Source organism: Harpia harpyja, chromosome 21 (genome assembly GCF_026419915.1).
Source record: "Harpia harpyja isolate bHarHar1 chromosome 21, bHarHar1 primary haplotype, whole genome shotgun sequence".
NCBI lineage: Eukaryota > Metazoa > Chordata > Aves > Accipitriformes > Accipitridae > Harpia > Harpia harpyja.
The window spans coordinates 18,555,229-18,567,907 of NC_068960.1; the positions used below are offsets into that span (position 1 = coordinate 18,555,229).

At 47.2% G+C, this 12,679-nt stretch overlaps 2 protein-coding genes and 1 non-coding gene across 3 annotated transcripts; 1 reads left to right on the forward strand and 2 right to left on the reverse strand.

Moving 5' to 3' along the window:
* Positions 1 to 174: 174 nt before the first annotated feature.
* Positions 175 to 6,298, reverse strand: EEF2KMT (eukaryotic elongation factor 2 lysine methyltransferase). Its single transcript, XM_052772961.1, has 8 exons — positions 6,066 to 6,298; positions 5,898 to 5,960; positions 5,103 to 5,183; positions 4,780 to 4,881; positions 4,457 to 4,590; positions 3,326 to 3,633; positions 1,829 to 1,978; positions 175 to 1,128 (listed from the first exon to the last, which is right to left on the reverse strand). The coding sequence occupies exons 1-8, from the start codon at positions 6,141 to 6,143 to the stop codon at positions 1,028 to 1,030; spliced, it is 1,017 nt and encodes a 338-aa protein (XP_052628921.1). The 5' UTR covers positions 6,144 to 6,298; the 3' UTR covers positions 175 to 1,027.
* Positions 6,236 to 6,308, reverse strand: TRNAK-UUU (transfer RNA lysine (anticodon UUU)). The gene has a single exon. It is a non-coding gene; the product is annotated as a tRNA-Lys (tRNA).
* Positions 6,309 to 6,443: 135 nt separating this feature from the next.
* NDUFB6 (NADH:ubiquinone oxidoreductase subunit B6) lies at positions 6,444 to 9,051 on the forward strand. The gene is made up of 4 exons (XM_052773100.1): positions 6,444 to 6,710; positions 6,794 to 6,886; positions 7,519 to 7,563; positions 8,900 to 9,051. The coding sequence occupies exons 1-4, from the start codon at positions 6,531 to 6,533 to the stop codon at positions 8,966 to 8,968; spliced, it is 387 nt and encodes a 128-aa protein (XP_052629060.1). The 5' UTR covers positions 6,444 to 6,530; the 3' UTR covers positions 8,969 to 9,051.
* Positions 9,052 to 12,679: the final 3,628 nt, after the last annotated feature.

Below are 12,679 nucleotides of genomic sequence, written 5' to 3' on the forward strand. Positions count from 1 at the left end.
TCTGTATATCCAACTTAATACTAGCAGTCATGGCCTCCTTCAGCTTGGAAAATAAGATGATTCTTCATGTTTCAAGTTACCTATCATCCATTTTCTCTACTACAGAGGGAGAAGGCTAAAGTATTTGTTCATTTTCTTTTAAGTAGCTTTTAAAACAAGGTACAGAAAAGGAAGTCAGGAGAAAGCAGCATATTTTATTTTCTGCTTCAGGGTTAATACTGTCCAACAGGAAAATGATTAATGGATTATGGAAAGTTTCAAAGAAGGTGAGCTCAGTTCTTCCTCCTTGCAGTATACGTAGAGTATTGCTGCAGAGTGTGATTCTTTATTTTCTGGCCATCTGAGAGAATGGCTTCCCAATAGTTAGTTATGAAAGTGACAGTCCTTATATGAGAGAAATGTAAATCAAGTTCTGATTTTTGTCATCACTGCAGAGTAAAGATGGACCTGATTTACAGCAGGGTGTATTACTTCCTCTTACAGCATCATGTAAGCTTGTGACACTATCTACTATGTTCACTGTAGGTATTGTTCATAACTCACTTTTAAGATGACCCATACTGCAAGTATGCAAGTATATACAGACAAGTATAAAAAAAACACAGAGTAGACAATTACAGCTGGTTTTAATATTAAAAAAATATTTATTACTATGAAACACTGTTTTGCTCCCTTGTCAGTGTGAGATACTCATTCTGTGATCCTGCAGATATGCCTCCATTGTTTACAAATCAAAACACAGCTGAAAAAAAATACAGTTCAATTCTGTTGTCTTCTACAGAATCAAAGCGCAGTATGAGGGGGGCCTTTCTTTTCTGTTGCTTGAGGTTCACAGATACTTTTCAGGGGCAGCAGCTTGCTTGCGTACATGCTGACAATTACAGGAACAAGCATAACTCTGACAACAGTCCGTGCATATAGTTGTATCCTCAGTGCCTCTCATGTACATTTCTAGAATTCAAGATAATCTTGTTGCAAGAACAAGATAGCTCCCGTTGGTCTGAAAATTCTGTCATATTTGCCAAGTCTATATAAATAGCTGTAGAATAGTTACGTTTGGCTGCACGTCACAGAGAAAAACAGTGTTGCTGTGGGCTGGAGTAATCTGCCATCTGATTCCAGCTTTTTCTGTAAAGAGAAACACTGGGAATCATCTCTCTGCTTAATAAAATGAAGAGCAAAAGTTGCACATCGCATTCTGTAAGAAGAAATCGTTAGCATGCTGTTAAAGCAAGCTACAGGCAAGTGCTTATGAGTATGTACTTTTAAAAACTAACAGTAACACTTCTGCTATGCACTCAGCATAATTTTGTGAATTAACCAATTGCTGTAGACCAGCTGTACAGCTAGTAGCCTGCAAAAGACAGGCTTCTGAAGAGTATATGAAGAAAAATCAAAAATCCCTCCCTATTTTATTTAATCTTTAGTTGTTCTTTTTTAAACCTCAAAGAACAGTTAAGATAAAGGTTTTAGGCTGCATCTTGAAGGTTATTGCTGTGACAGCGCAGCACAGATGGTTTTCATTCTTTAAGCTTAACCCTTTTTTAGTTTCCTCTTGCCACCACAGTTGCAATTCGTCTCAAGTTGGCACTAACAGATGTAAGTTGTGATAGACAGGATGTAGCAAAAAGCTTAAGTTCCAATCTCCTGATCAAATCCCTGTGGAAAAGTTACTGCTCTTAGGCAAACTGCTCTGAAATCCAGCTCTAGGATAAGAATCTCACTATTGGACAATACCCATCACCAAAAAATGCTCCTGTTTACTGCAGATTAAGTAATGGGGAAAGAGGCCAAAGCTATTGATACACTTCACAAAAAAGGCACCTACCAAGTTCAGCCTGGAACAGGTGATACGTGTCTGGATTACGAATGGTGAAAGCAATGTAGACCTCAGGAGGTTTTTTGTCTGCTCTGGAACTGGAGAGTTTTTGTAGCATACCAATAAGGACTAAAATGATCTCTGGATCATATACCACATCTGCACAAAAAGGAAAACATTCAATATTTATTGAGAATTGAGCAAAAAGCAGAATGAAAACTACAAACCAAAACCACAAAATATTCATCTTGCAGGAGAATGTTATTGTATTCAGGGGTTAAAAATTCCCAAGAAGAGATCTTAGAAAATGCCTCTATTTTACATGCTATGTCAAGTTGCCCTCATCTCTAGTATCAGTCCAAAATCACTAAAAATCAATGCTGCTGTTTGTAAATGGATTGTCGGATGTTGTATTTAAGCCCATCTTAAGGGAGACAGCAAAAACATTGAGCATTGGTACTCTCTGTTATGACTGTCCTTAGCAGAATGAAACTGCGTTGTTAAAAATCTGTATTTTAGAGGCTGATCACAAAAGACTTGAACTGCAGCAGTTTTCATCTTGAATAATTTTCTTGAGAGCAGAAACAGCGATGAAAGGTAAAACTGATCACTAAGGGGTACAAATTGTCAGCCTCACTAATTAGCACTGTAATTCTGAAATGTGTCAGTCTTGTGTTCAGGACTGATATTCAAGAGGTGGTTGTTCATTACACAGAAATGTCGAAGGATGTGTGCGTACCAGTGACAGACATAGCAGTTACTCTTGATGCAATGTAATAAGGGATTGTCCTGCAGTAACTAGTAACAGCAAATAGTAGATACATATAAATCGCCTTCAGTTTTGAGTTGCCTTGTCTTCTTGAGTTCAGCTTGGGCTGCTTTGTGCATTCTCTGAACAGTATGGTTGGCATTAGGTAACATACATACAGTGACTTCATTTTACAGAATTCACGTATTTAATGCATCATGTGATACTCTGATGACAAAGGCAGTATATTTTGTCATTTTTTCACCTGAATTCTTAGGTAATTTTTGCTTTGCAAAGCCCCAAATCAGGGAGTAAAATCCTGTAGCTACAGCTAAGAAATTCTACTATTGCTAGATTTTCCATTACTAGATTTTTATAAACTCCCTCTGGATTTATACATAGGCAAGTCCCCAAAAAGTTACTTTCTTTTAAAGTATGTGTTATCCCTCAAGAGAACACCAAGACCGTCAGTTATTTACGAGGCTCTTAAAAGTGGCAGATTCATCATCTTCTGTTTCTGGAATTTCTTTTCTGTACTTAAAAAAAAAAAAAATTTCAGTCTGAACATAAAAAACTGCTGAGTATCTGAAAAAGAATGGTGAAATGAACTTGGAGAAGATCTGTCATACACTTGCAGATACGGTAACTGGAGTAGGGTTGAGTGAGTCCTGCACACAAATACCTTTGCATTTATCTCTCTAACCTGCTTCTTCCTGCATGATAGCATACAGTGAGGCATAATCAGGAGTGTAAAGTACCTGCTGCAATGATGACATCAGGTTGAAGATCCAACAGTTGTTTTTCTGTAACTGAGCCCCAGTCAAGTTCTGCAACAATTAGTTTTGGGTTTTGGTAATTCATTGCTTCTGCCTCCTGGCCTTGGGATTCTGTTTGGATGTGCTGGGCAGTTCCAGGCTCCAAGACAAAGCCATTCAAACAGATGTTTTCTGTCAGCTGTTTGAGAACACAATGGTGGTAGTCACTAAATATATACGTCTTGGGTTTGCAGGTTTTACAGATTGCAATTCCAGTGAAGCCGATCCCACTTCCTAATTCCAAGACTGTCCTGAAGGGTAATGGAGTAAAAGAAGTACTTGTTAGGACTCTAAATTGAGTTAGGAAATCAAAACATTCTAAGTATATCTAAAGATAAAATCAGTTACAGATTATTTCAATAATTTTTGAGTAAACCATCTACAGTCTAATCTTTGTCTCAAATAACTGGGAGAGTTGGTAAACGCTGAAGATGCAATCGTAAGCATAAGAATTAATTACTTGAAATACTGCTTTTGTGCATGGTACAAAGCATTTCCACCTGGTTTTAGACTTCTGCAGCATGGTTGTCTCCATCTAAACTGGTTGTCCAATTCTTCTCATAGTGGAGAGAAACAGGCACTTCAGCAGTGCAGTTCCTTTCCTTGTGAGGTCGATACTTAAAATTAACTTAGCTGAATCTTTCCTCAAAAGTGCTTGTTCCTCTCGACTGCTTGAAGTCGAGATGATGAGATCGGATATGCACACCTGCACATCGATCATCTAAAGTTAGGTGAGACGAATCCCATCATGGAGTGAAATGCACTAGTTAAAGTTACTGGTTAGATGGTGCAGTAGCTGAAATTTAACAGCCTACTTCACAGAGCAGGTCAGACTGCATGGTATAATGGTTTTGATTGTAAAACCTGTCTTAAAAGAACTACGAGGTCCTCTCCTGGATTAAAGTTTGACTGTTGCAGAACAGATGAGAGCAGCAGTTAGCCAGTAGCAAACGGGTGTAGTCATTGCAGTTATTTTGGGGGTAAATGCTGTATATTACTAAATTACAGTTGTGTAGCTCGCCATATGAATGAAACCCTCTTTCCCCATCTCCCCGTCTGTGCTGCTCTTGTTACCTGTTACTGAAAACAGCGGAGTTCTCTATTGCCCATTCAGCGAGATGAAGAGCAGCGTCCCATGTGACGAGCCCTGTGGTTCCTCCAGAGATAATTGCCACGCTCTCGGAAAGGGTAACAGGTTCTCCCGTGGGCTGGAGGACACATGCAAGAAGAGAGAGATGGATCAGCACAGACAACTTGTTTTACAGTTTACAATCAACATTAGCGCCTGGAAAAAGGCAGGAAGCACTTTGGGTTTCTGGGGGGTTACTTTTAAAGCCAATTATTGGTTAGATCAGATGATTAAAAGTGATTTATAACAATGCAGCGTAAGTTCTTACCAGCAAGTAGGTTTTGTAACAGCGAGTAGATTCTTCTTCATTTAAAATATCTGCCAGCGTATCATACAGTTCATCCAGGGGTTCAGGTGCTGTGGATTCATGCTGTGTGAAAAAGAACAGGGCAGTTTCAGGTATCAAATTGTTTGTCATGAAGCAGAAAACGTACACACATCAAGTCCCATTTTAATACATCGTTGGCCACAATATTTTATACTGTGTTTATATTGTGTTAATACAAATAATTCAGCTTGGCCCATAGTGTAAAACTGTCATATTTTCAATGAAAAAAAAAAGTTGCAACCAACATGAAAAGTAAGCACTACCTTTTTGATGAGTTCAGTTAGAAAGCATCTTCTGTACTTGGTGGAGGGGGGATATTTTACAGACAGAGGGTGGAGAATGGTCTAAAACAACAAAACAAGAACAGCAACTGAAACCAGTTACCAAGTGAAGATTTTATGAAAGGCAGTAAGGGGCTAGAGAAAGACAGGGGAGCCATTGATTGGTTCTTTGTGTCATGAAATGCATTGCGATTCAAGTCTGTAGCTAAAAGAAGTGATGATGCTGAGCCACAAAATGAAATTTGGTGATTTCTGATCAGTTCCTTAGTTTACAGATCTGCGGCAGCAAACGTGTTTTTTGCTTTTCAGAAAATAAATAGCAAAACCAAGCAGAAAGAGAGTCTGGTTAGCTCTATGTTGCTTTTCTCTTCTCTCTTTTTTGGTTTGCCATGTTATTTGCCATTTCCCGTCCACACGCAAAGTTTAATCGCCGTACGGGCTGACGCATTCTCAGGGTGGCTGGATCACCTCTCCTCTGTCACCCTCGGCGCACCGGGACCCAGGACCAGCCGGGCTGACCCGCTCACGGCATGAGACGCCTCTGCTCAGGGACACGGGTCTTAATTTTGATGCTAATACAGAACAGCTAAGTAACAGGAAGAGAAAGAAATCTGTTCTGCTGGGCCCAAAGAAAACCGGTGACACAAAGTCACTTGTCTTTGTAATTATGAGCAAACCCCAGCGATTGCTTTGGCTTTGGTCACACGAGGCGGCATCGCGCGTTCACGGCAGCCCGGGCCTGCTGCAGCGCCGTGACACCGAGCTATCCCGCCTCACCTTGTGCAGAATGTCCACGAGCACGGAGGAATCCGGCGAGGTCCGCAGGTTTTGTTCAAGCTCCTAAAACAGAGGAAATAAATGAAGCTGAGGCTTCGCCGTCCCCCCGGACGCCGCCACCCGAGGGGAGGGAGGGAGGGCAGGGCGGCCGCTCGCTCCCCACCGTACCGGCCAGGGGAAGGAAGAGAGCTGCCGGGCCGCCAGGAAGCGGCGCTGGAAGCGGGACCCCAGCTCCCTCTCGGCCATGGCCGGGTGAGGCCGCGCATCCCCGGCCTCGCCTGATCGCCGCCCCGGGGCGGGGCCGCGGAGGAGGAGCCGCCAAGAAAGAGGAACCCTCCCGCCTGAACAGGGGCTCGAACCCTGGACCCTCAGATTAAAAGTCTGATGCTCTCCCGGCTGAGCTATCCAGGCCCATGGGGGGGGGGGGGGGCCATGCGGGGCCCCCTCACTCACCCACCCACCGGGCTCGGCCTGCCCCTCCGTGCCCGCCGCCACGCCCCCTGGTGACGCGTCGCGGTGCGCCCTGGGGACGTCACCGCCGCGCGCCGTGGTGAAGGACACGGCGCCCGCCCGCCGCGCAGAGCCGGGCCGGGCCGCACCGGGAGCGGGACCGCGACCGGGGTCGGCGGCGCCATGAGCGGCTACAGCGAGGACGAGAAGCTGCGGCTGCAGCAGCTCCGCGCCCTGCGGCGCCGCTGGCTGCGGGACCAGGAGCTGAGCGAGCGGGAGCCCGTCCTGCCGCGGCGGCGGCTGGGGCCGGTGGCCGCCTTCTGGGAGCGGTTCCTGCAGCCCGGGGGGTTCTGGAGGCACCAGGTGAGCGGAGGGGTGGGGGACGGACACACGGACCCGGCCCGGGCCGCCCCGGGCCTGACGCGAGTCCCTGTGCCCCCCCGCAGGTGTTCAAGGCCTACCAGACCAGCGGCTTCATCCTGACGCGGGTCCTGGTCCCCGCCTGGATCATCCTTTACTACCTGAAGTACCACGTCATGGTGCGTGCCGCCCCTCTGTGCGGCCTCTGAAGGGAACGTGAGGAAGGGAGTTAAGGGAGAGGGAGGGAAATCTAGGTTAAACCCTGGGAGAAGCTCTCTCGGGGGCGGGGGGCTAGTGGTGCAACAAACAGTCACATAAGGGGTTGTATGAAGGGCTTAAGCGTCTGCTGCAGGCTCAGGTGACTTCCCACGGTCTCTTCAGCCCTTCTTTTTCCTTGCTTGGGTGGCAGAAATATATATTTTTTTGTGATCTTTTATGGTAGTGACCAGCTTTGACCGGGCTGCCTCCTGCAAGCCAGAAAGCTGTGTCTGAATTGTTGGTTTCCTGGAGGAACAGTGGCCCTGGGGATAACCAGACTGCAGCTGCTGGTGTGGGGAAGGGGAATGGCCAACGCACTGCTGACGGGACAGACCTTCCACTTCTACAGTCTTGTCTTGCTTGGGAAGTGTAATTTTATTAGCCTCGGGTGTCTTTTTAAGTAGTGGTACAAACCTGGCCTAATGAGCCTTGTACTCAGTAGAGCTTGTGTTTTAGAAGGGTCGTTTTCCCCATTTTAGAAATCCTTTGTACTTCCTCTGGGTAACGCTCCTTTTTCTTTACCCCTTTTGCCTCTTTTTGCCCCCGCTTTCAGAAAACGCCACATGGAGCTGTTATGTCAAATCCACGGATATTCCCAGTAAGTCTATTAATACTTGTTTTATCTTCCAGCTTTGTAAAACAGGCAGAAAAAGGGTGACTTGGAGAGAAGTGCAGGTCTGTGCAGTAGTTGTGCAGGGAGAATTTCTAGAAGGATGAACTTGATACTGTGGGCAGGCTGCCCTGGAGCAGCACAGTTACAGTGTTTTTGAGCAGTTTTCATCTTGTCCTCAGAGCAGACAGTCCCTCTTTCAGTGGTACCTCCCTCTGTAGCGGCAGACTTTTGAGAACCTGGCTGACAGCACTGCCCATCCTGGGTGGAAAACACAAACATTCCCTTATGGGAATGCAAGCGTTAGTTACAGCACAGTAACAGCATCTTTGTGAAGGGGTTTGGGTGTTTAAAGCTTCTGTGAAAGCATGATTATCGATGCACGGAATGACAGAGAGGAGTGGTTCTGCTTCTCCTTGCTGTCAGGAGCGGCGATTGGCAGGAGTCGGGAGGAGTTTGGTGCTAAGTGCGTCAGTTCTGCCCGCACAAGCTTGGTCCCTGAAGGTCCCCCACGCTCAGGTGTCCCCAGAGAGATAGACTCATGCCACCTCAGCTTGGGACGAGTTTTGTGAAGTGGAGAGCGTCCGATTGTTTTGTCTCTACTGTTTTCAGGCTGCTCTGAGCCGTTATTCATTGATTGGTGTAGCGGGTCAGTGGGCAAGTATTCTCATAGCAGTTTAGCTCTGCTGTTTCTGACAGTTGCACATTTTTTGCATAACATCTGCCTAATTGTGCTTTATCTAAAATAAAATTATAAAAAGTTCCATCCGTAACAACCACATAGCAACGTACTGAAGGTCAAGCTGTGGGCCTCTGACTTCAGCCTAACTACTCACTCGAGTTAGGTCAGCTCAGTAGGCCAAGACAGTGCCTGAAGCTGTAACAAGCAGCAGTTGGGCATCAGAATGATTTTTGGGGGATTACGTAGCTCTTCACGGGCTATAGGCCGTGGGTTTGGAGACTCACTTAGAGCTGTGCTGTGCTGAAGGTGGTTATGCTGTGCTGTGCTGAAGGTGGTTATGCAGTGCTGTAAGTCCAATATACATTTTTAAAACAAGATAGTCTCAAAATGTTTGGCTGCTGTTCTGTAGCTGAAAAGAAGGGGTAAAGCAAGTACAGATTTCAGATAATTTGGCTGTTATTTCAGTGTCCTGGGAAATGTTGAGTGAATGAGAGTGTTCTGAGTAAGTTGTAGTAAGATTTTTTTTTTTTTTTTTTTTGTCTGGAAGTGGGGACAGTTACAGCTTAAATGAAGGATTGTGCTATGTGAAGGGAGAGACTGGGTGTAGGAGGAAATGCTCACCGTGCTCTCTCATTGCATCAGGGGGACAGAATTTTGGAGACGGGAGAAATTATGCCACCCCTGAAAGAAGAACCCGATGAGCACCACTGATGGTTAAAGCTGATTTCCTCCTTCAGCAAACAAGGCGAGAACAGCAACTGCTTTCTCTCTTCTATAAAAGAGTCTTTATTCTGCATCGCCTCAGCTTTTCTGTCATTTACTTTCTCCTTAGTCCACATTATTCCACTTGCTCCTCACATGGGAGTTTCTTTTGCCTTTGGTGACCTTGACTGCTAAGCCCTGGTGATCTCCGACCCCCCCCTTCCTCAACTTCCTTGTCTGACCTGACAAGATCTGGCAGCAGGACAACGTGGGCCTTATAGTAACAGGAGAGATGCTCTAGGTCCCAGGGGATTGTGGAGTAGTCTGCTCAGAGGAAAGGTGTCGCGGTGAGCTCCTCCACACACACACACCGGCTGTCCTCTTCCAGTCTAGCGAGCCCTTTTCTACCAACCAGTTCTGACAGAGACTTCCAGTGAAAATTAAGCTTCCACCTATGTCATCCCACTTCTCTGCCAAGAGAGGGTAGCCCAAGTGGCACTGCTGCCAAAAACTCTTTATTCTTTACCCTTTAGCACTTCCTTCTCTGTCTTCAGCCCTTTCTGAGTTGGAGTCTTCCTGCCCTCACAGGCCCCATGTACCTGAGGCGCTTTGTACTGGGGAAGACTGGCCTCTTGATGAGCAGGGAGTTGGAGTCGATGATCCTTATGGATCCCTTCCAACTTGAGATATTCTAAAATTCTAAGTGTTTTGGTGGCTACTTTGGGTATAGAAAAGGTTAAACCAGCAATCCAAAGGGTAACCTGAAGAATGTAAGGGGAGGGGCTGGGACAGAAGCCCCTCATGACCTCATGGAACCATGTGTGACCAGTATAGCCAGTGCTTGTGAGGTCAAGGTGACAGGCAGGAGCCCCCCTGCTGTTCCCGGGGGCAGCCAGACCCCTTGTAACCCCTCTGGTAGGGACTTGCACCAACAGAGCCATGGGCAATGCAGGGGTGAAAACTCTCCTGCAGTCGACGGAGCTCATGGAGGCCATGGACCCCAAGTCAGGCACCCCTGCTCAGCCCGCAGCCCCCAGACCCCTGCTGGAACTGGGCGCTCCCCAGGGCCTCACCAAGCCTGCATCTGTCTCTTTCCTCGGGTAATAGGCAGCTCAGGGTGGGAAAGCAAGTGGGGAATAAAGTGGAGGGGCAGTTGTGGGCTGTGAGGTGGCAGCAGGATCCTGCGGGTCATCACTGGGAGGCTCTGGAGCGGGGCACTGGGGAAGCTCGAGGGTCTCGGGGAGCTGGAGAGTCAGCGGGGGCTGTTCGGGGGCACTGGGGAGGGGGGAGACTGGAGAGTTGATGGGGGCTATTGAGAGTTATCAGTGGCAATAGGGGGGCAGTGGGGTTAATAGAGGAGTTGTGGGGGCTGAGACCTGTGCTTCCTTCCCATGGCCATGGGGGTCCCTGTCACTACCTCTGCCCCATGGTGCGTCAGTCCCCCCAGTGCGGAGTTCCCCAGGAACCCTCCTCCCCCAAACTGCTGCACCCTGAAGCGAACCTTTGCCTGCACCAACTTGCTGCTGCTCAGCCTGGCCGACCCTGATGGCGCCGCAGACGGGGAGGCTTCCCCTGGACCCCACCTACACACGCCATGCCCCAGGGATAACAGCGAGTCCACCGCCCCACTGGTGAGTGACTGCTGGGGATGCCCCACCTCCCTAGGGTCCCCTGCCACCCCCACCCCACTAACTGGTTGGGGTGCCCCACATCTCCAAGGTCCCCCTGCACACTTCTGCAATGCTTGTGAGGAAGTGGGGACTCCGACATCTCCTGAGGATACCCCACGCCCATGGGGATGCCTGATACCCCCAGGGCTCCCAGATTCCCCCAAGGAAGCCCTGACACCTCTCCTCCTCTAGTGAGAGCCCCCCTCCAGGACTACAGGGAATTCATAGCACTCCCAGAGGCCTATGGACATCCCCACAGCTCTAGCACCCCTAGAGCCACCCCTGATCCCCCACATCCCTACAATGTGGGGCTCAGCTGGCTGTTCTAGGCCACAGACTCGGTCCCAAGTCTCAAGGACTGGTGTGGGTCAGCTTGTAGAGCCCCAGGATCGCCTGGGCATTTTGGAACAGATAACCCTCCCTGAGTAGAGGGAATGGATACCTCTCCCTCAAACAGGGAGGGGTTTGAGTGTCACAACCCCACCAAAAAAGACAATACGGGACATGAAACATGTCCCGGCACAGTTACAGCAGGAGCATTCATCACCACCGCCTTGCCTGTCCCACTGATGAAGACAGCATGTGGCGCTCGCTGAGCAGGAGCACTACCCATCCGCTGTAAGACACCACACTGCTGACAGCGTGCTGGACCTGTGCAATGAATGTGCCTCTCTGCAAATACAGTAGACTCTTCGGGACTCTGGGCCTCTGTTACACCTCTCAAATTCTTTGAGTCTTATTTCTGACTTGCGCTAAATGTGGGTGATGCATTATCTTGACAATGAAATCAAAACTCTTCTGGGTTTGTAGAATATTGTTCCCTTAAATGTCCTCTGTATTACACAGGCATACACCATACACATACATGTACACACAGGAGTACATCTTCTACATAAATTTCTTTGGAGATCCCTAGTAGCTAAAAAAAAAAAATCACTCTGATCAGTGATAGATACACATATATATAATAAATATATATTTAGTCAAGAATTACATTTCTGTAACTCCTGGTCTGCTCCGGGTGAGCTCCCAGTTTCTCCCACCCCACAGGGTATCCCTTTGTGTACTAGCTCACACACAGTGCTAGGCAAGTTCATTTACTGGAGGAGGAGACACTGAAGATATGGAGCCATCTCATCAATGCCTGTGTCTAGGCTGACATACAGTGGGACCTGTGAGGATTCGTACAGTGTTTGCTTGTTGGATCTTGACTGTGCGAGTCCACAGGGCCAGACAGGCTGCAGCCTGGGGCACTGGGAGAACTGGCTGATGCTCTTGCAGAGCAGCTCTCTATCAATCAGCTTTGAAAAGTTGTGGTGATGGGGGGACACCCTTCATGACTGGGGGAAAGCAAGTTTTGCACCATTGTCAAAAAAGGCTCAGGATTACCTGGGCAGCTACAGGACAGCCAGCTTCGCTTCAGTCCCTGGGTAAAAAGATGGAATGACTTTTAGAAGGCATGGCAGGTGGAGAAGGAAAAGATGGGGAACAGTCAGTGTGGAGTTACAGTGCCTGAAAAATGCGATTGCTTTCTGTGATAAGATGATGAAGTTTGATCAGGGCAGAGCAGTGGATGACATTCGCCTTGCCTTCAGCGAGGCTTTCAGTGCTACTAAGGCATTCGTTTCCAGGAATGCAGTTTACTGAAATATTGATGCCTCTGCTGCATCAGCCAAATGTTTGATTCTCTTTATAATTAACAACAGAAATAGAAACTTTTCTGGAATAACTGGCACCCTCTGTCTTTCTCCATTGGTCGTAGATGAAGACATGATGGCCAGTACAATTTACATGCCTCAGTTTATACATTTAAAATTAAGTGATGTGAATCCCAGTTCATGTGACTTCCTAACAGAACATGCTAGCATTCATCCACTACTTGAAATCGCTTTGTAACTGGGCAAGGTTAGTCTTATACGTTCATTCTCCAAATACAGAGGACCAAGCTGATAACGTTATTTCAGCCAGGAACTCCCCCATCACGCCAGAAGAGCTGGATGTCAGCAGTTGGTTTTTTCGTGCCATGTAGATACGATGTTGAAACCCACAC